This window comes from Leguminivora glycinivorella, chromosome 5 (assembly GCF_023078275.1).
Source record: "Leguminivora glycinivorella isolate SPB_JAAS2020 chromosome 5, LegGlyc_1.1, whole genome shotgun sequence".
Taxonomy (NCBI): Eukaryota; Metazoa; Arthropoda; class Insecta; order Lepidoptera; family Tortricidae; genus Leguminivora; species Leguminivora glycinivorella.
In genome coordinates, this window is record NC_062975.1 from 5,924,784 (window position 1) to 5,952,583 (window position 27,800).

Consider the following 27,800-nt stretch of genomic DNA (forward strand, 5'->3'; position numbering starts at 1 on the left):
TAAATAATAAATAAAATAAAATAGCCTTTATTTCAGACGTTTTGTTACATTTCATTTTGTTGTTGACATTCATAATTATATTACCTAGTTTTTGTCTGTATGCCTTTTGTAGGCAAAGGCCTCCCCTAACTCCTTCCATTTGTCTCTGTCTTTTGTTATTGTAGTCCAGGAACTTCCTGCTGCACGCTTTATCTCATCTTCCCATCTTCTTCTTGGCCTGCCACGTTTCCTCTTTTTGTATTTAGTGAACCAGTACATTATTGTTTTAGACCACTTTTCTTTCCCTCTTATTGTGTGACCTGCCCATTGCTTTTTTAACTTTTTAATTGTTGTAGTAATGTCTTTTGTTTTAGTACATTTCTTTATATCTATAGATATAGCCCTACATAAGTTACCCATAATAATAATCTATTATTAGTTACCCATAATAATAATCTCGAAAATCATGAATAATCATGTAAGAAATTGTGTAAACTGTTAAGATATGGTTTGTTTTATTATTAACTAGCTTTTACCCGCGGCTTCGCACGCGTTAGAAAGAGACAAAAAGTAGCCTATGTCACTCTCCATCCCTTCAACTGTCTCCACTTACAAAATCACGTCAATTAGTCACTCCGTTTGGCCGTGAAAGACGGACAAACAAACAGACACACACACTTTCCCATTTATAATATTAGTATGGATGTCCATTTATTTTCAAACATGTGACATTAGTAAATTGTAAAACATTAATGTTATAAACACATCAATTCCTATATTCCCTAAACGGGGTAGGCAGAACTCATGACTACTCAAGGCTCAAGGCCACTACTCAAGATTCAGTGTCACGGCAATAATTAATGACATATTACAATGTAAGTTATTACTAGTGTCTAATATAAATATTATAATTAAACTAGTCACTCATGTCACTTCATTCGAGCCAGAACAATATCTAGGTATAGTTATGTATGTTTTAAATTTTAATGTATTAATGGAAGGCATGAACCAGCAATTCCCGTCAACTTTGTACAATGCCATGTCAGCAAATTTTAATTGATCCTATTTTGTTACCAACATTTAGTAATATAATTCGACTTTCGTAAGATATATACAGGATAATTGTTATAATTAAGAAAATATAGATACTAGAGAACCTTAATGACGAAATAAAACTTAATAAAATCTCAATTCATCAACAAAATCTTGGTAACAAAATAGGAATTAATAAAAACAAATTTTGTAACATGAATATGAAATAAATTAAGGCCTACCTACTCCATTGTTATCCAAAACGTAAATTGAAATAACTTAATACTGATAGGTATAGGAACTAATTTAAAATTTTAATAAGAAACTTTAATAAATTAAATGATGATTAAATGAAAGGGTTCCAATTACTGATTACTTACATCTCCTAACATTTTTGGTTGTTTAATGTATCAAAATATATTTTCATCAATATCGAAACTTCATAGAGTAGGTATAACTAGCGTACCTCGAAGACAGGCCTGAAAGAGCCGAGTCCAGAATTTCAGGAGTCTTGTCCGTTCCTTGGGGCAAGTTCTTCGCCATATCGTCTACATACTTCTCTTCCAACACCTTTTCTTCCTCCGAATCGACCTAATAAATACGAATAATATAAGTAACGCTGTAACTAGAACTGGTTTCCTATTTGGAAAGAAACAAGATTTCATAGTTACATGGTCAGATTCTCCAGCGGTGTCCGCTTTATCGTTTCTATCCCCTTCGCCTCCTCGGTGTCTTAATTCACTCATTTTAGAGTTAAAACACAATCTCAATTCAAATTTATCTATAAAAGCGAATTATTTCAATCCATTTACGAATAGAAAACAGACGATGTTTTCCGCCGACTTGTCAAACGAAAAATCAATAGTACTTTTTTTTTAATTCGTGTTGCCAGTGCAGTAAAAGCAACTATGTGGTAGATAAAGACATAGCAAAGGTAATGTTAAGACGCAACAGGAGGGGTAAATTTTCCATACAAACGCTTTCGACTATTTCCTCCCTGGTTTTTAAAGTTAGAACAATGATTTTTTTCAACACATTTTAATATTATTTTTATCTGTTTTGGACCGTTTTGCTTTTTTTGAAATTCTTATTTTTAAAGGCGCTAGAGCCCACCGAAACTTTTCCAAAAACGGCCAAATTGATTATGACGCAAAAAAAGGTGTGATGTTCAAAACTCATAACAATTAACCATAAAAACTAAACGCTCTGACACAGATTATTTTATTGTTGTTCAGATACTCAAATTTCGTTCCGATTGGTTAAATTCTGGAGGAAAAAATTGTCGAGACCTAGATTTTAATAGTATTTTATACAATCGTGATATAATACAAAGCTTTTCAGTTGAGAACCATATTTAGGCCATGAAGCTTGCTGAGTGGCCTAATAGTATGGTACGAGAGCGAAAAGCTTAATTATATCACTATTGTATACAATACTTTTTCTATGAGTCATCATTTTCATCATCAGTGGACGAAAAATATCATCATTCAAGTTAAAATTAATGTTAATAGCGTCGTTCACCGTTGTATCAACATCGAATTACCTAGCAACAGTAGCAACTAATTGTTTGTAATAACAATAACTGTCTCTGATTGGTCGATAACGCAATAGATTAAAAAAAATGTGTTTCAGATGCAGAAAAAATTGCCAGGTATCGCAACTTAGTATAGAACTTGTATGAAGTTCAATTTTTTTCAGTCAACTAAAGTGAAGTGTAATGAAATATTATAGTTGACTCATGCGCGGATCCAGGGGGGTGTCATGGGGGTCATGACCCCCCTGGAGCCTAGGTTGGCCATACAAATAGACCACGTGACCCCCCCCTCTAGGGCCTGGGCCATTACCACGTGACCCCCCCCTGGGCACGAAGCTGGATCCGCGCTTGAGTTGACTAAGTGTCAAAGACTATCCAACACTGAGAAGTCGGCACATATAGTTTAGTCTGTGGTGTCCTAATTGACAGATTAAAGTCGACAAGTAGAAAAATATTTTTTCACCACACCAACTGTTAAAGGCTTACCTTGCTATTCAAAAACAGATAGCAAAATTGCATTTTATCCACAAGAGTGCAGAGTAATTTCATACAAATTTTAACTTGATGTCTTAAGCTGGCTGGTAGAATTTACCTATAAGTAATGATTTTGAATCATAAACACATATTGCATAAATTTATGGATTTGATTTAATTTGATGTTTTTATAGTTAGTATTTTGTTCGTGTTGGTGTGGTGAAAAATTTTGTGTTTCACCCTGTTAAACTGTGTTAAACCCTCGCAACGCTCAAGATTCCACTTTTTGAACCGCTCGCTACGCTCGCGGTTCAATATTGGAATCTTTCAATCTTTTACCTCAGTTGTCCTTAAAACCATAATATTTTTCTATAAATCTAGTCAGTAACACGAGTATATTTAAATAATTACTCCCCAAATTGAAAGGGTCTCCTTAACATTTCCGCTCCATATCGCGTCCTATTGATATGGCCAACTTTTGGCAGCGACTTTTTTGTCGCGACCATGGCTTAGTATGAAAGCGCGCACACGAGGCGACGCAACTTTTCATACAAATACAAAAGTCGTCGAGCAACTGTGTCGCCCGTGGGCGCACACCCTTAGATATAGGAAATGACGAGAGTTTTTTTTTTCAATATCGCTTAATCGACAAATCGACATATAAATCACAATTTGCCACCTTGCCCGCCCTCAACATCGACAACTTAATAATTATCTTATTACTTGATAAGTATTTTTGTAACAAGCTTTTGCTCAGGGCTTCGCTCGCGTTAAATTCAAAAATTGCGGTATGCTCCGTACAAACTTCCACTCCCATTTTAGGAAAGTAGGGGGTTAGAAAGAGACAAAAACTTGCTTATGTCACTCTCCCTCAATAAAAAGTAGAATTGAGTAGCTTATCTTATAATGGTAGAATCTGGTGTTTGGAGCTGGTAACATTATTAAAAAAAAATCCTAAGTAAACATGGCGAGTGACCCAGATGATTTTGATCAAAATATTGAAAACGTAAGTTATTTAACACGATTATCTGGTTTATTTTATAATTAACACCTTTTTATCAGAAAATGTATGTCTGGTTTCAGTTAAAAGCAACAGTAAAGCAGTCATTCGCTCGTATTTACGCTTCTCTAAAGGCGAGGGAACTCAAGACGCTGAGGCAGCTCGACGCTATACGTAAACAATGCCAAAATGACAATGATCTGAAGAGGAACTGTGTTCAAAATATCCATATTTCTTATGATAATGAGTCCACATTATTAGAAAATGTAAGTAATTACGGTTTAATCGATTTAGAAAAGCTTAATTTTGATAATAGTATATTTACCCTAGAAGAGTACGTAAGTCCGAATGATGACCACATGTACTCCTATAAGACTATCGAGGAATTGAGTAAAGAAAAGGATGAAAATTTAGCTATTGAAGAGGCAGCTCTGAGACAGTTGACCAGAACTGATAATTGTGTCTGTTACGTGAACATAAGATCTGAGGAAGTTTCTAAACAGTTTAGAGAAGACCCTGTAGCAGTGCCAATGCAAGAGCCTGAATGTGTAGAAAATAAAGAAGCAATCAGCGGAAACGTCACAGAAGATGAAAAGAGTGACAGTTCTGACCCTGAAGTAGTTAAGATAGATCCTACTGATGATTGGTTGAATTCCATAAAGGGTCAAACCGAGACCGAGCCTTCGCAAGTAAGTGACGTAATGGAGCACAGTACAATAACTTGCTCTTAGATAATATAGACTAATATTAAGTGAATTTACTTAATCTTGTTACTTATAGATTTTAATAAAGTTTTATATTTTTATGCGCCAAACAACTGATTGTGGAATTTTCTTTAAACTGCATGCATACCGTCAAATGCTGCACCTTTGCCCACCCTGCCTAACATTGCCTGGGTCTAAAATGGTAGTTCTAATAAAAATAGGTGTCTAAATCGAAGTCATGGGAGATAGGACAGTGACCGCCATTAGAAATAGCTTATTATAGACTGCTTTTCGGCAATAAATCACTATTTTTTGAGTCAAGTAATGTTAGGCAGGGTAGGGTAGGCTATATCCAAATCGTAAAATTCAGCTATCGGTCAACTCAATACTAAGTATAGTATATCCCCTGAGGTGGAGAAACTTGTACTCCCATCTGTCATAAAGGTTTTCTAAGAAGTTAGGCTGACAAAAAGGTGCTGATGTGTGTGAACACAATTAGTGGCCTTTATATGTGTTTATAGTTACCCTGAGTATCCAAGAAATTGCAAATTACCATTGTTTATTTCAAGCCCATGTAAGGGATTAACGTAATCACCACCACTATTTATTCATGCAATATTTTTGATATTGATATATGACATTGACATAACTATGTCATGAAATGATATATTGACAGATAAAGAATAAGGTCTTATATATGGACATACGTATTTATCTATGAATATCTGGGCGACCGAGCTTCGCTCGGTTCTATTTTAATATATCACGTCTTTAGATAAAAAAACTTATAAATGCAAAAACAAAAAAAAAGACAAAAAACAAAAACTTAATTTCTGGCCGGGATTCGAAACCCTGACACCTACGATCTATCTGCGTACATTAGACCGACCTCGTACGACTGAGCTAAGCGGAATCGATGCGCGCGCGGCGAAATTAACGACCATATTTTACGTTTACTAACGCGAAAGAAAAACTCATGAAAACTCGAAAATTCGCGTTTTCCGGGATCTAAGGCTACGCTAGATCGATTTTTCACCCCCGAAAACCCCCACATAACAAATTTCAGCGAAATCGTTAGAGCGGTTTCCGAGATCGTCGGTATAAATAAATAAATAAATATACAAGAATTGCTCGTTTAAAAGTATAAGATAAGATATTGTCATTAATTGTGTGGAGGAGAAAGTGACCGTTTGAGAGTCCTAAGGATTTTTCTGCACTTTCAGTGGCAGAGAGGCCTAATGCAGTTACACCAAGCTAATTCTGCACTGTTTGCAGCAATTTTTACAGCTTCGCTGGTTCAATGTTATTATTAGGCTATCAAAATTGTTGCCCACTTGTGCAAATGTAAATGTCATGTTTTGTCTTTTTCTTTTAAAAGTGTTTGAGCGAAAATATTACAATATATTGGTTTCCACATCTATTACTCAGAATCGCGAGGTCTTTCGATCCTGAATATCCTGATAGGAGAAAAAAAAAATGTCCCAAGATTTCCTTACATTATTCAAACCTTCCATTCCGTTACCACTATACAAAATGTATGAAAAAATGGTAACGGAATAGGAAAAAAACCTTGGGACACTTTTTTTTTCTCCTATTAGTATTGAAAGAGCTCGCGATTCTGAGTGGAAATCAAATAAAAATTTCCAAATCCAAAAAAAAAGTGGGGTGGACAACTTTGAAAAAGATGGCCCATTTGTACCACCACAATATGGATAATAATATGGGGATTACCCAAAGGGACTTGGGAAAAAATAGGTAGCCATAGCCGCCTAAAGTATTGAATCAAGCCACATGATGGCAGACTTCACACGGCGCACGAGAGAGTGCGTGTAATGTAGAGATTGTAGATGGCAGCACCTGCCACTAAGTGGTGGTGGTTCTATTGAGGTGGTCATAAGGTGTAATAGTTGTACATTCCTATATGTGACATTATCTGGGTAAAGGGACCTTATTGTCGGTGGTGCTTACGTCCCGCGGCGTCGCCGTCGTATATGTATTTGTACACGAACATCGCCCATAACGCTGTAAGCGCCATCGACAAAAGGTCCCTTTACCCGGATTTTGCCACATAATAAGTATATGACTTTTGGCTTTTCATATAAATAACTTCGGCACAATTTCAATATTTTTTCGAGACATTTAGGTATTTACTTGTTCCCCATTTTTCTAATTTGGCACTTATTGAATTTAAATAAAAAAACCCTGAAAGTACAGTAAACGGCCATAAAGAATGCACATCTGTTCTGTCTTTGGAAAGAGACAATTAACGTCACATAAGCAAGAAAGAGACAACGCTCTACGAAGATGAAAAACCGATGCCGATGTGCATTCTTTATGGCCGTTTACTGTATCTTAATGACAAAAAATAAAACCAAAGTTTAAAAGCATCAACTTTTATTGTTAATACATTTTTACAAATGGCGTTATGGAACACTTATTCTAGATTCTATGCATTGACTTCCGATTACATTCCCTAATTAATAAATATTACCCTTTATGTGTCTACTTGGACCATGTGCTTCACAAAATCAAGACTTTCTTGCATTTTATTATTTAAATTGTTCAGAACTTCATAACTAGTTCTAAATGTAATAAAAAAAATGTTTACAGCTAACTCTATGAACACATTTCAAAAAACTTTTAGGTACATAATTTGGAAGTTTGCACTAAAAAAAATACACAAAACATTGGATCCCAAATTTTGACAGCTGGAATAGATGGCGTTGCAGTAATATGTTTGTGATACTTTGGGCCTTGTTCAAACTATTTAAAAGGGTCGCTCAACTCAAATCTTTATACAGCAGAGGTTTGGTTAAACAATTTAAACATGTCAGTTTTGACTGCAAGCAACTAGTTTGCAACTTTGCAAGTAAAAGATTCCTTGATTTTGTGAATCAGTGGCACATGCAGATCTAATGTTACAGATACCAATTTTCAACACCAATCTTTTGCCAGCTCAACTACATCATGCATTCTACTATGATTTTATTTATGGCACTTAAACATGACATTTGTTTCATTAAACTCTTATAAATTCCCAATGGTGGATGGACTCTGGTTCACTGAGTGGTGACAGGTATTCTAGTTTGTACTCGACTCTCACACTGGATAGTGATGGCACAATTCAGAGTGCTGTTGCAGGGAATCGTAGGCTAAATATAGAATAGGTGTGATAAATATAAGGTGCAAGACTTTGGAAAATGGAAGTAACCGTGTGGAGGAAATTCAATCTTAATACTACATTATAGGCACTAGCTTTTTGTGGAATATTCATCATTTAGGCCACCTTCACTCACATGGTGATAATTTTATTGTCCATTACTTCAAAGTGAGCTACAAACTAAGAATGTACTGATTATGTTTTAAGATAATACACGTATATTGTTACGTTAATATCTACGTTTCGTAGACGCGTTAGTAGTTTCAAAACCATTTTAGTAGGTTACAGTAAAAGATAGTTCAAAAATGTTGAGGAGTACAAATTCTTAAAATGAGTACAGGTCTTGAACTAAATATTACGTGTAGTGCGTATCTAAAGCTTGTTATAAAGTAGTTATGAATAAGTTACACAACTAACTTATATTTGTAATGTTAAGACTACTATTTTACATTTTAACAAAATGAACAAGTGTTAAATCTACTATACAAGACCAAAGTCGGTGCACACGGCCGCGACGTCGCGGTTGTTCTGCTTCTCTGTCGTGGCCGCCATGTTAAGCTCCACCAGTGTGTCCACACTGTTTATACTGACCCCCTTTAATATCTTCTGTGCCGCTAAACTAGTGAAATTAAAGCTCAAGTCACTTAAGCTAGGGAAGTTGTAGAAATCCTGATTCTCTTTCTTACTTTCCTGGCTCAGACTGAACCTCTTCTGTTTATTCTCCAAACTATTTATCTTCTCCGTCGATGTGTTGATATCTTTAAGCGTGTCTTGATTCTTTAAAGCCAAGTTAGGCTCGGATCCTAACACGGTGGGTTTCTCAACGCCTTTCGAGAGAAGATTAGCGATAGAGTCCGAGCTCATTCTGTTATTTACATTAGGAAGTCCGTTCAGCATTTGTAATGCTGCGGCTTTTTTAAGTAAATCGACGCTTTTCAACTCGCTATTTGAATTGATATTTGTTTGCAGTCCGCCATTAGCTGATGTGAGAGAGTTTTTTTGATACCTCAGGCTCCCCAGAGATCCAATAATATTATCGTAGCTCTTAGTTGGAGTTGAAGGGTTGCTGTTTGTGGTATTGTCCAGGTTATTTATGTTGTTGTGAATAGCTGGAGATGCAGGGTTTGAAGCGACCTCATTCGAATTGTTCAGTTGATTTTTGTAAATGAAGCTGTTATTATTTGTAGCTCCAATTTGCAGGGACAACTTGCGGTTATTATTCATACCAGTATCGTTTATTGAATTTTTATTGTACTTATTTTCTTGAACTTTGATCGGTTCTGTATCTTGATAAAGCTGATTATTTTTCTCACCGCAAGTTTCGAATGAGGTTTCAGTTGGGTTTTTTGCCGTCTGGTTCCCGACACCATTTTGCGACACAGAAACAACTTGTCGATCATCATTTATGATGTAAATATTGCTGCCGTTGCTTGTTTCAGTGACTTTTCCATTTTCGAACGTGATTACAGATCTTACAGGTGAATTTTGTACGTAAACCTTAGTGTTAGTTCCCCCGTTTTGAGATATCGTATTCGTGGTAACCTTAAGCGTAATAGAGTTGTTGGCGTTAGCGGATGACATCATAGTGGGAGAGGGGCTCTCTGCTTTCGGCCCTATAGTTTTGTTGTGCAGTGGTGTGGCCGTTTTCTTGGGGGTACTTGGACAGTTTTTTGGAGAAGTTCTCGGGGATATTTTACTGTTTTTTGTCTCGCCGCCAACCATCGGTGGTTTGTTTCTGTACTTATGCAGGCTCTTGGGAGAGCTTTGCAGACTTTGAACTTTGACAAGCGACTGCGCTCTGCTCAGGCCCGGCGCGTTGCTGTGACTAGGGGACGGTTTCAGCGTGCGGTCTGATATGTGGGATTCTAAACTGGAGTGGCCGCTGCTGCCACTCGTGTGATAATTTCTTTTCATGGGTGAGTTTTGTTCTGATCCGTTTTTGGAATCTTTTCTCGGGGTTCGATGTGTGGTAGTGCTTTCAAGGCTGGAGGGGCCGCTAGTGGACATGATGTGGTCCGAATGTGAGTAATCGACTCTTCTCAAGCTTCCGCTTGGACTGTCTCTGAGCTTAGGGTCGCTGTTTCGTTGCGGGGAGCCGAAGTGGTCGAGCATAGTTTTGTTGGTAGAGCTTCTGCTGAGAGTGGAGCGCGGCAGGCTGCCAGAGCTGGGGCTGGAGTGGCGCACCGGGGAGTGGTCGTAGTGGACGGAGCCCGCGAGCCCGGACTCGGTGGACAGGTGCCGCTTGTGTCGCCGCGGGAGCGTGGACGACCGATTGCTTATCTCTGAACCGTCGTAGTAAGATGACATATAGGATGTTTGACTCTGCAGTGACTCCTGGAAACACAAAACAATAGCGTTACTTCTACGTCTTCTATCCGCTCTGGGTCATAATTAGGTATTTTTCTAATTGCCAAAAAGGTTCGTGTGCAATTCTTGGGACACAAGGTGGTCAAGGCGCATTGTCAGAAATCGATCTAAATGTACAGAATGATCTTGAGTTACCAAGACGGGCACCAGATTCTAGGTATTAGCGTTAATCTTACCTTAGAGTTGGTCTGCGTAGCAACGCAGTGCAGGTGCACCGCCTTGGAGTTGAACCACTCGGTGGGGGGGAACTGCGCAGAGAAGGTGCTCATCGCCCGCGCCTGCTTGCTGCGGCCGCTTCGTCTGAATAAGCGGGACAGCAGGGACGCTTTTTCTGAAACAACCGCTTAGTAGTAGTGGAATGAAATCAAATAAACATTCCAAGTAAATTCACATTAAGGCCGTTTTCACATTACCTATCCGATCCGACATCGGGTGTCGGAAGGATTTCAATGGAATGTATAGGATATATGTGTAATATGTTTTATCGGAGTTAATGTATGTACAAGTATAATAGTGGTAAACCGTTCTTGTAACTAACTAAATAAATAAATCGGCCCGACATCCGATATCGGATCGGATAATGTGAAAACGCACTAAGGTACAATTGTTGGGATCATACATAGATAGATGACCAAACAAACAGCTTAAGAACTTTTAAGAAGTAGGTAGTTATTGATATTTTGGTTGGCTTTCTAATAGAGGCTCAATACAAAATATTTTGGCAGTGAAGTGTTCATGGTTATGGATGATAGCGACATTTTATAGTGTCCTGAATTTAAAGAGTAAATACCTATTACACTAATAATTGATGACTGAATCGATGCTTTTCGTCAACGATTTCTCTTTTACTTAGGTAGGTATTATGTACATTCTACATAGTTTTCTTTTTAGAGTAGGTACAGGTACACAAGAGCTTATCCAGGTTAATGGGAATGTCTGTACATTTCTACTAAATAGGCAAATGCCATAATCTATCAACGATATAGGTAGGTAAACGACATTACACGGGACACCCGCAATTCTTACTAGGCGACGCTGATTCGACGCTGGGAGGGTAGTCAGTGGACGAGGAGCTGTCGGTCGTGTTGTTGTGCTTGTGGTGCAGGCTGCGGGTGGACGCGCAGCGCTGCAGATACTTGCTGGAGGAGCCAAAGATCCGGAGAGAGTGACGCCGGTCCAGCGACCGTGGCGCGGGGAATGACGCGCTGCGACGCTTGTTTGGACGCCCGTAGAGGATCTTGTCGTTGGGGTTACCTGTAAAAAAGTTTTCTTAATTGTAGTTTCTATAATAGGCAAAACAAGTCTGAAAATCTTAGATTAGCAGATTCAAATCATGGATTGATTCCGTACTAACGTATCATATCATGTTTGCGATTGAAGATAGTATTAAGAGCTTTTATTACCAAGTAAAAGTTTTTACTTTGAATTTGGAAAAAGTTTTTGGGGTTCCGTACCTCAAAAAGGTATACAAACAAAACAAGGACTCTAATAGGTAAGCAGTAAGTATAGTACCCACTATTACGTGCTACTCATATGTGAAGTACGTATAAATAGAGAAATCGAGGCGCGAGTGTTGTACCGATTGTATACGATAAATCTAAAATTTTCCTCAATATTTCGGCATAGATTACGGGAAATGCTAAGGGAGAAAGTTATTTAGCTAACAGCAGCGTTACATAAAATCACTATCAATAAACTACATCCGATGTTACTATAAACACCACACTTTATTATGACATCCAACACTTTGCGGAAGGTGCCATTCATTAGGCAACTTAATGCATCCTAGTGTCGCTAGAATATGTTTACTGTTGGCGAAAACTGAGAACATATCGATGCGATCTAGTTTTGAGAAAGGCAACATTGTGTCTAACACTCACTAAATTGTATCAACCCGTAAGATTATGCACGTATTTCCAAAGCTTTAGGAGTCATTACGAGAAATATCTGTAGATATAAATTCTTAGAACATCGTTATCGCTCCTATATCCTGTTAATAAACTAAATAAATCTATTCCAGTTAATCTGCTTATGGTATTTATTGTGGTATGTTTTCAAGTTAAATTATATCTGTTGGAATAGTCAATGCGATAGAAATTAAAATGAGTAGGCAGTAGGCAGGTGTAAGTAACTTTGATTATTAGCTGCCCGCTAAACGCCAGATACAAGAGTTCAACACTAAAACTATTCGTAAAATCGGTTCCGTTCCTTATACGGAAGACTCATTAGCGCCAAAATCCCTTTTTGCTCCCTTACGGATTCCTGGCAAACCAACGAGACCACCTACTTACACCATAAATAAGCTGACCACACCCAGCGGCCAAAAAAGGAACTAACGTGGCTGTATCGCAACCAGTGGTCGGACACTGTCCCGATCGGGCGATTCCGGCTCCGTTCGGCTCGTATTGCGTCGTAGCAATTATTAGAAAGGGATAACACGATTCTATGAATCCCTGTCAAACTTGGGTTTTGTAGGAAGTGTGGCCTTAATTTACGGTAGTTCCACAAGATACAGCCAAAAGCACCGGCACATATAACTTTGCTCGAGCGATTTCCTTTTCAGGCAACATTTTTTTCTCTCCCCGGAACCAGGGAAGGCGAAGATCTCATATTCGCATTCCGCCAACTGTTATAATGACGTGACACATCACATTCCCGGTTATTTCTAAACTGGACTAGCATGCGCCATTGCGCGGATTTACGGTAGGTACCTACAGTTATTTAGGAGTCTGGTAGGTTAGGTACTAAAAGTGCCTAAGTAGGTAATTGAGCCCCCTACCTTTTATTGCACGATACAACTCATATACCTACAACGTAATGGTTTACAGTTACATTCTCGAGATATTGTGATGAAATGAAAAGTTCAAAAAGTTCAACCCTCTTGCATTGAAACATTTGAAACCCTTTTAACGTTCAAGATTCATCTTAACGAACAACTACGGTCGTGCTCTCTTTGGTGTCTTTCGCTTCTCGAATGTGAATAGCACGATTAACTAGATTTTAGTTATTTTTAATAATGAGAATCTTAGCTAGAGAGTTTTTTTAGAGACGACTGCAACAGTAAATCTTCTTCTCCTAAAAGTGTAGGTACCTGTTTATTTTGGCCTGGACTATATTTTTATTTTATTTATTAAGAGAACTCACAGATAAAGTTGCTATAAGGCTTATAACATAGAAAAAAACGAGCCAATAACAAGTTTCCACAGATAGAAACTGGGCAAAGTACATGCGTGCAAAATTACAGAAAATTGTGTAATATATTTAAAGATTTTGTAATACATATCTATATATGAGTTTAAACAATGATTGAGAGCAAACAATAAAAGAAAGGAAAAAAGCAGTAACCTGTTTATAGTGTTATTTGAGAGTTAACAGTGGGAGAAGTCTTGGGTCAGTAGTTTGCGTCCTGATGTAAAACTGTCACAGATCAGATCGATGGGGTCATGATCAAATCAAATTTGATTGAAATATTTAGTGGCTCTTATAATAAAGGAGTTTTTTCTGAAGGTAGTATCATTGGTTCGGTTATTCCTATCGCATATAATTACTATATTGGTGTAGCTCATAATTCAGTCGTTGCGCATCAGTGCAAATGAAAATGCAATTGAATCATCGCACGGAGACGTTGTTAGGTGTCAGCGCATCTGATTTATCTACACGAGTGTAAGTACGCTTTCTTTGTGCGTCATTTGAATAATATGCCTAAATTTGCATTCATTTATGAAATGAAGGTGCCGATCTAAATTTTAAACCCAGAATATTTTCTTGATTTGGACAAAAACCAATATTACAGAAACACATTACTAAGGCATTTTAAAGATATAATCGTACGAGGTTACAACCTACAAGTAAAGTGAATAAATTAACTATCTAATAAGTTGCAAGTTTCTAATGTGTCCCATCATAAATCAAAATAAAAACCTGTTGAGAAACATCAAAATGGTCACGATGAGAAGTTTGCTTATTAGAAGAAGCCAACACCATACAGGTATAGTCACAGCTCGTTAAAGAATGCTGACTTGAAACTATTTATTGCGGATGACATCTCCTTCTCACTAAGCCTGTTGGAAGATGTTCCCTACTTAAGCATGCCGGTTTAAAAACGTTAACTAAATCAATCAAAGTCACATACCATCAATGATCCTTAAGCATAATTCTAGTTCTTCCCCTAAGTGCCTCCCTATCTCGATCGCTACTAAAGACTAGTCCTGCCAAAGAAAGCGAGTCACGAGCACGACCAACTAAGTTGCGAAGAATGCTGCCACATTTACATCCACAAGTGTACTGATGCTCTTAGCAAAATTAGCTTTGCCATCATCGGAGTTACAAACGCATCTTATAGTTTGTTACCAAGATACTAAGTTGCATTTTTGCATAATTTTCAGTGCAGGTACAGGCATAAAGTAATTTCGTGATCGCTAGTTGAGATAAGGACATGAAATGATACCGCGGCGAGGAGGCCGAACACTTCGGCTCTGTTATGATTATCTTTTAAGCCGAAGTGCAACGTTTAATAATGTAAATATCAGACGATAGCGGCCGAGTTGTTTTTTATTGCCTTTTTACAGTTAACATGCAAATGCAACGTCGGGATGATAAATGCAGCTATCTATAAGAGCTGCAGGCTCAGTATCGACGTAAATATAAGTTACTGATGGATAACGCCCATCCTGCATTAAGCGCCATTCGTATAAACGGGCTCTAGGTACCTACTCGTACCTACATTTAGCAGTCCTTTCCAAACTGTAGTTATAGTTGAAAGTGTCAAGAATATGCCTTTCAAATGCGGGTTCAGCAACAATATTCCTCACTGCACAGTTTCTATCACAAATGAAATGAGATTATCAGATTGCATTCAGACATGGAAATTAAATCAAACGCAACGGCTGCATACTATTTAATTTTGGTAAAGCCCTACACCGTCGATATTTACGATCCACAGTTGCGCCCTATCAACAACATATTATTCTCAAACTATAGTTACGATTGTGATTGCATTATACGAATCATGTTATGATTCTACCGGTTACTTCACTTTCGTACCGTATACCATACTCGTACATTTAACTCACAATACATTTAACTGATACCTATTCTACGCAAAACTGCTAGGTATCTTAATTAATCTGTCAGCTACGTAAACGACATTACGAAAATAAGAAATCAACACCGCTTAGGTACCTTCACAGCCAAATTAAGGTTTTTTACTGTGACTTTTTGTAGGCAAAGCTTACCTACACCACAACCGGAGATAATTTGCGATGTTTTGTACAAGGTGGCATCATACTTTATTGATTCGCTGAGCATCTTTTGTAACTATAAACCAAGAGTTATATTTCCTGGATTCCCGTTGAATGACGGGTGACTATTGCAGTAAAATTGTTTTTTTTTTAAGATGACATTATCGCGAGCAAACTAACATATTAGCAAAATATTTGACATAATATGTACTCGCGAGTATAATTTTTTAAGTGCACGGACGGTGAGCGGGTGGTCGCAATGCAGTGGTTTAATTTTATTTCCCCTGTCGAGTATCTAGAAATAACCAGATGCGATTCTGACCTACATGTCGAGTGCAGTTTCTCTAAAAAGCACTCATCTTCTTAATTAATGTTAACGCTGAAAACGTTTATCGGGGTCAAGTGGATGTGTCTTAGACGACACGGAAGTGAAGATTATGTACAATTTATCTAATAAAAGAAGACATTAAAAAGTTTGGAAACAATTTCGATTATGTTATCCTTGTTTAACGAAGCCAACATATATGGAGCGCATTTTACGGACTTATCATATTTTCCTTAGAACAAAATAGGTTCAAGATGTGTATGAAATATATTTTTCTGCTATCTGGATCAGAATAGATAGCTTCGCAGCAGGTCATCAAACACGTTACTCAATCTCAGCGGAAAGAATCACCAATTCACCACTATAGAAAAGTGTAGGTACAGGTATTTCAAAATATTAAAAAAAAAAACCGGCCAAGAGCGTGTCGGGCCACGCTCAGTGTAGGGTTCCGTAGTTTTCCGTATTTTTCTCAAAAACTACTGAACCTATCAAGTTCAAAACAATTTTCCTAGAAATCCCTTATAAAGTTCTACTTTTGTGATTTTTTTCATATTTTTTAAACATATGGTTCAAAAGTTAGAGGGGGGGGACGCACTTTTTTTTCCTTTAGGAGCGATTATTTCCGAAAATATTAATATTATCAAAAAACGATCTTAGTAAACCCTTATTCATTTTTAAATACCTATCCAACAATATATCACACGTTGGCAGCCCCCACTTTACATGTAGGGGGTACCCTAATAAAACATTTTTTTCCATTTTTTATTTTTGCACTTTGTTGGCGTGATTGATATACATATTGGTACCAAATTTCAGCTTTCTAGTGCTAACGGTTACTGAGATTATCCGCGGACGGACGGACGGACGGACAGACAGACATGGCGAAACTATAAGGGTTCCTAGTTGACTACGGAACCCTAAAAACGGTTAAAGCAGTACCTATCTAAATGCATCATGCAAAAGAAATTTCAAGGTTCAACGGCCCAAGATTTTGCCGCTAAAAATAAAACAAATCTCCAAGCCGCAGGAATCAGATCTGCGTGTGTCGGAAAGATAAATAAAAAACTATACTTTATTGCTTTCATCGAAATATTTGGACCACCGAAGCGAATACTTTATTTCTTTACGAAGATGGTTAAAAATGCATCCACCAATGTGGAAATAACTGTGTGAGTCAGTCGATCGGAATTGAGTTAGACAGATATAAGTATATTACTAATTTACTTATAAGAATATGGTCTTCGCATCTTTGGTATTAATTTTGTTTGTGTTTGTATTCATCATTGCACTACCACAAAGGTTTACTGTGTGTAATTGTGTATTGATCATAATGTAATGATCATACGTTTCTATATTCTTTAGATCTTTGAAATCTCTTGTAGGTACCGGCTGTCCATCCATTAAAGTTTAAACCAATATAACATATATAGTATTACCACAGTGTTTTCAGTCAAAGGAAATAGTAAATCTGATGTACTTAGGATATGTTTAGGAAACTCAACGATAGAGGGCGTGAAAAACAATTATATGCCGTAGTGCAAGTTCTTCGCTAGATGTCGTAAAATGTATAAATATTTTTTGATGTCCAAATTTTTCGCTAGATGTCACTGTACAGTACCACCTGCAAACTAGCGAACGACATTCTATGGATAATTATATGTAATTAAATTGTAAATTTTCTTATTGTCATCTTTTTTGGCAAATAAGTCCGTGTAAAAATAGTTATTTACGTGACTGGTTGATGAACGATTACATCAAACATATTTAAAAATCCCGCCATAAATATGTGGCGTTCCATGGTCCACATGCTTTATGTGCTATAAGGAACCTTTAGGCATGGAAAGTCACATGAAGAGTTGTCGTAACATAATAATAGATGGCGCTGCATTCGAAAATCTTGACTGATAACTCTAATACCACACTATGCAATATACTCTATACTCCATTTATGATTCCGAATGTAGCTTCAGTATCTCAAACGTTGCCATGTCACAATCTGCCTTATTTAGAAAACGTACAGTTGAATTCCAATTCGAGTTCGAGAATAGAATAGTACTATTTTGTCTAGGTATGAAAGGAAATCGGGATTGGTGTCTTCCTGTCTTTTGATCTCAATTTGCTACTGAGCCATTAAATTCGTTATGATAAGTACCTAATTGGGTTAGTTTAAGATCAGTCAGATTATCTTTAAAGTTTTTGTCCGAATTGACAGTGGTACTAATAACACTAATAGAATTGGCGTGGCGTATTGATAAAATAGATACTTACTGTATTGGCTACATTGTATGTACCTACTTGTTTGTAAAATGTCTAAAAAATCGTTGAAATTACTTTAGAAAGTACTTAATCTCTCTATGCATTGGGTGCTTCCCATATGTATATTACACGACTCTTCATGCACGCACTCTTATTTTAAGATCAGGGGGCCGATTTTAGAGTCTCACTTTCACTAAAATACCGGTTGAAAACGGTGAATTGCCTATTATTTTCAATAGTGACAATTTTCTAAACAAAGAATTAGCGAACGCCGTGAGACTCAAAATTATCGGCCCCCCTGGATATCTATAATTATCTTTCCTACTAATATTTTATTCTTTATACAGAACTTATGGGTGGTGACGTGATTTTGAAAATAATTGATAAACATAATAATTTTACATACAATAATATCCCATATTTTCCGATAATCATCACCTTTGTTTCCGGGTACCACGACCTTGGCTCCAAGATTTGTCAAATTATCCGTAAGTTTTTCAGCGACCCTCGACAGTACTCGACACTTCCTAAATTGGCCGGTCTGCGGTCATTCGAAAAAATATCATCACGAGTAAATGGCGGAACGTACGTAATGATAATGAAGTAATTTGTGGTTAAAACAATGTCGTGTAATGTATGCTTTTATGATTAGGTTTTGGCATAATTATGTTACGGCTGTTTATGGTCGATGACCGGTTTGGAGGCTAAGGTCTTTAAAATTAGGAGCTGAATAATTTTCCGCAATTTCAATAGGAGCACATACATACGTAAGTATTTTAGCTTGAGCGCTTTAAAGTGTTCGACATTTGCCTGATAGGTATGAGAGAGGAGGTAAAATAGGAGACAGGTAAGTATAGGATCATCATCGCTCATGGTGACCCGGAACACAAGAAGGATCTTTAAGATGAGAGTAAGTCCTTTTTCACATTATCTGATCCCATATCGGATGTCGAAAAGATTTCAATGGAAAAAATCCAAGATGGCGCCTGTAATTTAAATTTTTTATTTATTTTTTATTTTTTAATGTATGGGATATCGGTAATACATCCGATATCGGCTCGGATAATGTGAAAACGCACTAAGTATGCTCTTTTCTTGAAAGTTACATGTACAGCCGGTCCCTTGCGATTCCACTTATACAGTTTCCACTGTGCAGCCAAAACAAAAACACAAAGTCATGTCGTTATGTTGTGCCACGGCTAGGAAAAATCCTTGCATACACTAATATTGCAAGGATTTTTCTGAAGAAGGCTGTAGGTTGTGTCTGTCTGTACATTCTCCTATTCTAAGGCGGAGTCGGTGTCCTGTCCAATAACCTTAATGTTATTCATTAACAATAAAATATTAGTACAAGTACACCAAGGGCTAAAACAGTAGTAATAAGAGGTGAAGTAAGATTCACAGCACAGTGCAAAGGTTACGCAAAACGTTTCACACTTCAACTCGAAGGACTGTTGGGAAACAGGGGTGTCGTCAATTGTCGTTACCAAAGAAAAAGAAGATCTTTATGCCTTTTTCGGATTAAAAATAAAATCGCAATTCCCTTTACCCTAAAAAGGTAGACTATGTTTATCGGACCGTGCGCTCTTTATGTATTAGTCTCGTGGAATGTGTAATCCTGAGATTAAATACTCCATTTCTCAAACATGCAATGAAATATTGTCTTTACGTTCCTTAAAATGGGCTGGGAAGTATCGCTTTTTGGGCGCAACAACTCGAGAGGACTGTAAAGGGATTTCATATTATTTTTTAGGTCTAGGCCTGCAAAGTAACTTTTTTTTATAAAATATTGTCTTTATTTCATTGTATGTTTGAGAAAAGCACTATACATGCCTCGGCGTGAAAACGGATTCCCGGCCTCGTATCCCTATCCGGCCGGATATACCCACTTGGCCGGAAATCCTCATTTTCCCGGCCTCTGATGTAATGTACTTTTTTATAATATGTAGATGGAATCAGGCGTTACTTTGCGGACATCCATGTTAATCAAAATCTAGAAGATTACTTTGCTAGCAGCTTTTCTATTCGTGGATTAGCAAAGTACCTAATAATCTTCTAGATTTTGATTTGGCTACATCTTCTATTTACTACCTAAGTTTTTACGGCACCCAAAAATATTATAAGAAATAATTATGTAGTGTAGGTACGAGCTTTCACAGATGATCTTGCTCTAGAAGAAGAAAGTGGTTGGATGGCTTGAAAGCAAATTAGCAACTATTTTGCAATTTACGTCGATGACTTTGGGTTTTTATGAATGGGTCATATTTAAGACCACAGATCCAAAACTATTCTTTATATTTGATTCAATAGAGTCTATGTTTATATTTTAATAGATAATTTTGTTGTAGAATCATTCACTTTGTTATGGACCACATGGGAAAAAAACAACAAACAGTATGTATACCTACATGGGAACGGACTTTCAGTTTGTTACAGCTTGAGGAGAGTAGGAAAAGATGAGATGAGGGTTCGTACATCATAATATATGTAGATGAATATCGTGACCGTAACGATGAATTAAAGTAAAGTAAATATTTATTGCGAACCATGGTATGTACAATTGGTGTTACAATATGTATAAAAAGTTTCACATGGACCCCGGTGGGGTGTAGCAAAGTCCTTATAACTAGGGTTTACAATATAGAACTTAACTAGGTACTGTAAAATAGGGATACTCACTGTACGGGAAAGGTAAGATTATGTTTTTCTGTCTTCCATAAATTCTTGTATCGAATAATAGCTCTTTTGGATTAGGTGAGTCTTTAGTTTAGTTACAAATGTGTTTTTGTTATCTATTTTTCTGAAATTTGTGGGTAGTTGGTTATAAATTTGTATCGCTTGGTAAAACGGGCCTTTTTTGTAGATGTCTAGTATTGGTTCTGGAGGGACTATTTCATCTTTTCTTCGAGTACTCTTACTGAATTCAAATTTATTCATGTTTTTTCAGACAAAGGTGGCCATTTCTAGTATGTACAAACATGGTAATGTCAGAATGCGTTGGTTGATAAAATGAGGTTTACAAGTGTCTCTCTGTGTTATATTAACTAGTATTCTGATACATTTTTTTGGAGAATGAAGAGGTCGTTTGAATCTGTACTGTACTTAATCGAATTATATGTGAAAATATTGTAAGTAGGTACTCTACCTAACTAATTCGTTTTCTCTTTGGACATAGAATTTGAATTTGTAATTTGTGACAGGCAAACCAGTCTAGGACATAATAGTTATTTGTTATACAAGGGGGCAAAGTTGTATTTTAACGCCGAGTGTGGAATTGAAAAACGAGCAAGTGAAAGGATTCTATAGTTGAACCACGAGCGAAGCGAGTGGTTCGAGAATAGAATCCTAAACTTGCGAGTTTTTTAACACACGAGAAGTAAAATACATTTGCACCCGAGTGTAACACAAAACTTTTCCCCTCACTATAGCGAGGAAACTACAATGCAAAAAATGTGTTTATCACTGCTTCCACTAGTTCCACAGGAGGTACGTCATCTTTATTACTAGATTCACCTACTTTTATCAATTTTAAAGCAAGTAATTTGACTTTATTCAAGGTCAAATTACTTTACCCACTAGTGGATAAAATGCGTTTTTACCCGCTGGTATTAAAGGACAAAACACGTGTTTCCGAGCTAGTGAGGGGAAAACAAATAAAGTTCTAGGAAGATGTACGTTCTGTTGAAATATTTATTTAATTAGATGTAATTAATACCAATTACATAAGTGAATTACTCCGTCTAGCCCCAATTTTATATTCCACTTTCTATTAGGTACTTACTCTCACTTTATCTATTAACGGAGTGATTGCAAAAATGTATTCAATTTAAACCACGGTGGTGACGTCGATGAATGAATTTGATGGGGTTTCTTAATGTACCTAAAAAAGTAGTGAGAGCAAAAACTGATGCTTACGGATTTAATTAAACGAATTGAGTCATTGAAAAATCATCGCCGAACGATGGAGTTGGAAAAAAGCGTGGTTAAGCGGAAACTTAAGATCTTGTAACAAGCGTGTATTGCTAAGTCACTTCTATGGACAGTGGACACCATTATAAAAGTTAACGACTCTGGTTCATACGTAATCCCGTTTTTCTTATCTGTCTCTAAAGTACTACTGAAAAATGTCTCCCGCCTGCAAGAATGTAGTGAAATAGCGTTAGATTTCCTTAAATTTTGTCATGTCCGCAGGAGGTTTAACACTTCGTCATGGAATAATTTATTTAAATGTAGGCGTTCATCCTATTGGTGATGTTCGTTGATTTCATGGTATATGAATTTTGCCGGAGCAGTCAACTAAGTTACTCATAACTACTTGTTTTTAAATTATTATAAATGTGCTTACTCTTGGCCATAGACTATTAGCCAAAGGCAAAGATGTGACCTACGATGGAGTGAGTTAGCCCAGAAGATGCCTGTTCACCCTAGATTTGAAGGTTGCCGGGTTATGTGAGCTCGGAAATATAGCCGCTAGCAAGGAATTCCACTCCTTGGCAGTGCGCATAAGAAAAGAAGAAGCAAACAGTATGATGAGCGTCGCTAACGGCGCAGAAGTAGACAAGACCTTTTTGTAATCTATCATAAGAACTGCAATAGCCCATTAGCGAGTCCTGGAGGGAACCCAGCAGCTGGCTACGACGCTCTTGATTTCATCTCATCTCCACACTACAATAAAATTAAGCGAACACCTTAGTGACGGTTTGGCGCAACAGACCCTATAAGTGATAAGTTCATTCCCATAAATTATGACACAATTGACAAGGTCAAGCCAAAGATGCTGTAAGGGTAATTTCACAGTCGAACGCGCTAACAGCAAACAAGCGCTTGGGCAGCTAACGACCGACCGTCATATTACGGACCATTAGGAATCATTTCGACGATTATTGTCCAAGCATAAGGTTGTACGAAATGTTGTTTAGACAGTGAATGAAAACACGGAAACTATAGAGACCTAATAAAATATATATATTAGGCCATAAACCCAAATAAATGCAATGTACTTACCTACTAAGAAAAAGTGACCAAAGTATCTAGTTGCCCACGGCTGGAATCGAACCAGCGTCCACTGCTATCGCGGTAGGTGTCTAATCTTTTTTATTCAGTGGCTATATGTTTACCCTGTAAGGGGTTACCTACGCCATTTCGAAAGATGTTTTGCCGATTATTGTTTCGCCGAAAACGTTTTGTCGAATCTACTTTTAAACGAAAGCTTGATCAATCGAAGTTACAATTCATCGAAACATTATTTCATCGAAATAACGTTTTGTCGAAAGCTTATAACATCGAATATTCATTTTTTCGAAACATTTGACTGATCGTACATTATGACATATTAATAATACCAGACATCGAGTAGTAACCATAGCCGTATTTGTTTAAGCGAATATGGTCAAGTCTAATAACAAAAGGCCGCACAGCACCGCCACCTTGGATTTTTTCACGAAAGTGAGAGAGAGAAAAAAAAACTCTTTTCACCTCAGCAGCTGGAAAGAGCCTACTTTGCTGCTTAAAATCAGTGAGCAAAGTAGCTATTTGCTCACTGCACATAATTATATAGAGGCGTCCGAGGCGCCAGACGGGAGAATGCCACTATTTAGTTATGTACAGTGAAAAAATGCTACTTTGCTCACTGATTTGCAGTGTGCAAATAGCTACTTTGCTCACTGATTTTAAGCAGCAAATTAGGCTCTTAGCAGCTGCTGAGGTGAAATAGTTATTTTCATGCGTGTCACATTTTGGACTTTTACTAAATGTTTTTGAATCCTGCTGAGTTGAAAAGTTGTATCTACGACATGAGACCAAAGTTATTTACATTTCGTGACTTTTGAATCCCTCACTAAATTTTATTAGAATCATGAGCGCCCCGCCGGGTGTATTTATGTGCAGTGAGCAAACAGCTTTTCACCTCAGCAGGATTCAAAACATTTAGTAAAAGCCCAAAATGTGACACGCGTGAAAAAAACTATTTCACCTCAGCAGCTGCTAAGAGCCTACTTTGCTGCTTAAAATCAGTGAGCAAAGTAGCTATTTGCACACTGCAAATCAGTGAGCAAAGTAGCATTTTTTCACTGTACATAACAAAATAGTGGCATTCTCCCGTCTGGCGCCTCGGACGCCTCTATATAATTATGTGCAGTGAGCAAATAGCTACTTTGCTCCCTGATTTTAAGCAGCAAAGTAGGCTCTTTACAGCTGCTGAGGTAAAAAGAGTTTTTTGTTTCTCTCTCTCTCACTTTCGTGAAAAAATCCAAGGTCGCGGTGCTGTGCGGCCATTTGTTATAAGACTTGACCATATCCGATTAAACAAATACGGCTATGGTTACTACTCGATGGCTGGTATTATTAACATGTCATATGTACGATCAGTCAAATGTTTCGAAAAAATGAATATTCGATGTTATAAGCTTTCGACAAAACGTTATTTCGATGAAATAATGTTTCGATGAATTGTAACTTCGATTGATCAAGCTTTCGTTTAAAAGTAGATTCGACAAAACGTTTTCGGCGAAACAATAATCGGCAAAACATCTTTCGAAATGGCGTAGGTAACCCGTTTGTTTGTAAGTAGGTCAGTCGTTTTGACACTATTCAAAGGCCTGGCCGAAACGTTGGGAAAAAAGGTAAAAATAATGTTAATTAATCGCGTTCGACCTGTATGTAACTTTAAATACTATTCAAACAAAGGGATCCAGCTGTATATGTAATAGGGTCCAAGACCGCACAAGTTTTTTGCGGAAATCGTGAAGCGCCTTTGATGGTACTTAATTATTAAATAAATTGTATGATTAGTATTAGTTTAACTTGTAGTGCGAGGCAGCCTGGGCGTACGCGACATCGCGGACAAAATGCAGGAAAGTAGGCTGCGATGGTATGGGCATGTAGGGAGAAGACCACCAGACTACGTTGGAAATTTAGCACTACGATTCTCCATCCCCGGTAAGAGAGGCAGAGGAAAACCGAAGACAAGATGGAGGGACGTAGTGCTAAAAGATATGGCTGAGTGCAGAGTGTCCGAAGACAACGTCAAGGATAGGGCGAAGTGGAAGCGGCTGACAAGGAAAGCTGACCCCACCACCATGTGGGATTAATAGCTTGGAAGAGAGAGAGAGTATTAGTTTAACTTGGAATACGTTTGTTTCAAAGGTAAGAGAAGGTTTTCTTATGTCTAACATCATTTTTTGTAATCGCGTTTGGCACCAACATAAAATGAATTCTTGGCGTTCATAGCCATGGGGCTGAAGCCTGCAAAAACTAGCACTAACATCGATTAGCCAGATCTAGGCTAATAGTATTCAAGTTTTGGCGCTAGCCCCACGACCCTAGACTTAACGTTTCCGGCTAGACCTAGTTTACATTATGGTGTTTTATTGAACGAATACTAATTTACATGCAACGACGCTTAGCTGCATCTTGGACGACATTTCAGTTAATATTTATGATTTAGGGCAGTAAGGATATCAGTATTATAACCCAGAAAACCACGGTACGTATTATTACTTTGTTACCTATGTATGGAATACTGTTTAAAGAAAAATTCATGCAAAAATGCAATAATCGGAAGGTAGGTTAATATTTTGTCCTACCTGGAGACATTTCAAGGAGTTTAAATTCCACAAATGTAGTGGGTCTATATTTATCTTCGTGGAAGTCATAAACAAAAATAAACTGGTTGGAATTAAAAAATAAGTTGCTACCAGGCAGTCTTAAAGCGGTCTTGATATTAGGATATAAAACTTGCCAAGAGCATTTAAAACGACATTATTCTGATTGCGATCCTGTGTCGACGTCTCGTCTCCACTGTAAACTTGTTACAGAGGTTTAAGTGCAGGACTTTGACTCTTTCTAAGGAGTATGCTCTTAGGTATTACGACATGTCAGAGAAAATGTTGAATTCGCAAATTAACAATGACGTATGTACAGTTAAGAGCTACAACAGCTTGTTTTATTCCTGCAAGTAATCGCCTTATTTTACTGTACCATTTGCTACCTAGCATAATCGTTTTGTGTCTGTCATAAAAGCAGTCGTTCCTAACAAAATAATTATGTTATTGCAACGATGACGAATTCTTTATTTTATAGTTGAGTGTAGATGGGAACTAATATCATTTAGTGGATTTTTGACTGACAAAAATGTTGTTTTCTGTCGTATCTTGTTTTCTATGTTAAAATATCTTACAAAGTAGGAAACTTGCGGTCTACCACATTCAATAAAGACGTTTTGTGGACTATAAAAGCGCATAATAGCCAAGTCTCCAAGAAAAACCGCAGGGTGAGATCGTGGTGGTTAAAAGGTAGGTTAGCATAGTAAATGTTGGCTTTTGAGCGCCGAGGAAAGTCACAAAAGGAAACAGCTTTGCATAAAATGTTGTTCAAGGGATAGATTTTCTAAACCTTATCAAAGAAAGATCATCGTATACATAAGTAGGTACCTATTTCAATGATACTAACCATATACCTTTTATCAATGATACTAACTAGAAATTTTTGAAAACGTTAACACGCTACGAGAATAGGCAAGTTTACGAACCAGCCCATGTTAGGCGCAAGTACCTTATGTACACGCAATCACGATTGTCAAATAAAAATGTCGTAGTGACATTATGTCAGCTCATTAAATAGCTAAAGTACAGGATATAGAAGCTTCAAAGTACATTAGCTACACATGACGGTGATAGTGTATTTTCTCTTAAAGGAAAGTACATTGTAGGCAGGAAAGAACTCGGATGGCACTTTCTTGCGCTGACAAGTTTAATTTGACAGTAATGACTGACCATTAGCATGCGGTCAGCTGTCCCTGGGTTCCTGCCGAGCTTGAAACAACCAGTCTAAGTACGAACTTGAGATGAGTAACAAGTGTACAGAATACGAGACCAAATTGCTATTGTTTCTGTGAGCGAATGCTGAGATGAGAATAGCTACGTTCTCACGTGAATGAGAATTGATTATAGGTTCAGTGTTTGATTTTCAGTGGTAATGAGCATTTATTATAAAAAGTGATCACTAGCTTGTATTAAGTGCTAATGTAGAAGTATTCTCATTTTCACATTATACTAGGTTAAGTAAATCATGCATAAATAGCACTGATATTGACGTTGATAAAATTAGTAATAATTAGATGTTCATGTTTACTTAGAATGTTATATAGAATCATTCATGTCAAGACTGAATTTAGGTAAAAAAAATGTACTGTTCCAACGCACATGGAAGCCCTTATCCCAATTAGTTGGGGTCGGCGCAGCATGTCTTTTTCTTCCATACCTCTCTATCGGACGTCATCTCATCAGTCACTTGCATTCGTTCCATATCATCTCTCACGCAGTCCATCCACCTTTAAATGTTATTCCCCTAGCTCCCAGAACTAATCTAAACCTTGAGATCCGTTAACATCATAAGTAGGTATAGGTACCTAATAAATGAAATTGAACTAGTTGGTTAAAAGTCGTCAATCGGCAAGAATATAAGTAGTCACTTAAATAAATCACAACGTCACCCTATGAGGCGAAACTAGTGTCGTTTGAACACTTTTTACAGCACTCTTCCCCACTCTTCAAAGGAAGAAGGTTATAACTCACTATAAACTCCATACATTCGATTACCTTTCTCTTTTATAATTTAGAATTGCACTTAGCGCGTCAGTGTACGATTGATTTTCGTATCCGGTCTTTTCACTGGATCCTCCTAAGTTTACACCTTGAAGTCAAAAGCCTAAGGTTGTGACTACTGCAGTCT

At 37.3% G+C, this 27,800-nt stretch overlaps 3 protein-coding genes across 3 annotated transcripts in view; 1 reads left to right on the forward strand and 2 right to left on the reverse strand.

The window, feature by feature from the left end:
- LOC125226301 (phosphatidate cytidylyltransferase, photoreceptor-specific) overlaps positions 1–1,846 on the reverse strand; it is a 46,830-nt gene extending 44,984 nt beyond the window's left edge. Inside the window, exons 1-2 of the mRNA XM_048130239.1 lie at positions 1,683–1,846; positions 1,478–1,602 (exon numbers count right to left, since the gene is read on the reverse strand). Coding sequence (XP_047986196.1) covers positions 1,478–1,602; positions 1,683–1,757 — 200 coding nt within the window. The 5' untranslated portion in view covers positions 1,758–1,846. The remainder of the gene's footprint in view (positions 1–1,477; positions 1,603–1,682) is intronic.
- A 2,097-nt stretch (positions 1,847–3,943) lies between these two features.
- LOC125226580 lies at positions 3,944–4,836 on the forward strand. The gene is made up of 2 exons (XM_048130584.1): positions 3,944–4,025; positions 4,103–4,836. Exons 1-2 carry the CDS (start codon positions 3,984–3,986, stop codon positions 4,748–4,750), a joined length of 690 nt encoding a protein of 229 aa, XP_047986541.1. The 5' UTR covers positions 3,944–3,983; the 3' UTR covers positions 4,751–4,836.
- A 2,264-nt stretch (positions 4,837–7,100) lies between these two features.
- Positions 7,101–27,800, reverse strand: part of LOC125226197 (probable serine/threonine-protein kinase DDB_G0267686) — a 274,557-nt gene continuing 253,857 nt past the window's right edge. Inside the window, exons 7-9 of the mRNA XM_048130117.1 lie at positions 11,277–11,504; positions 10,427–10,581; positions 7,101–10,217 (exon numbers count right to left, since the gene is read on the reverse strand). Of these exons, the coding sequence (XP_047986074.1) occupies positions 8,364–10,217; positions 10,427–10,581; positions 11,277–11,504 (2,237 nt within the window). The 3' untranslated portion in view covers positions 7,101–8,363. The remainder of the gene's footprint in view (positions 10,218–10,426; positions 10,582–11,276; positions 11,505–27,800) is intronic.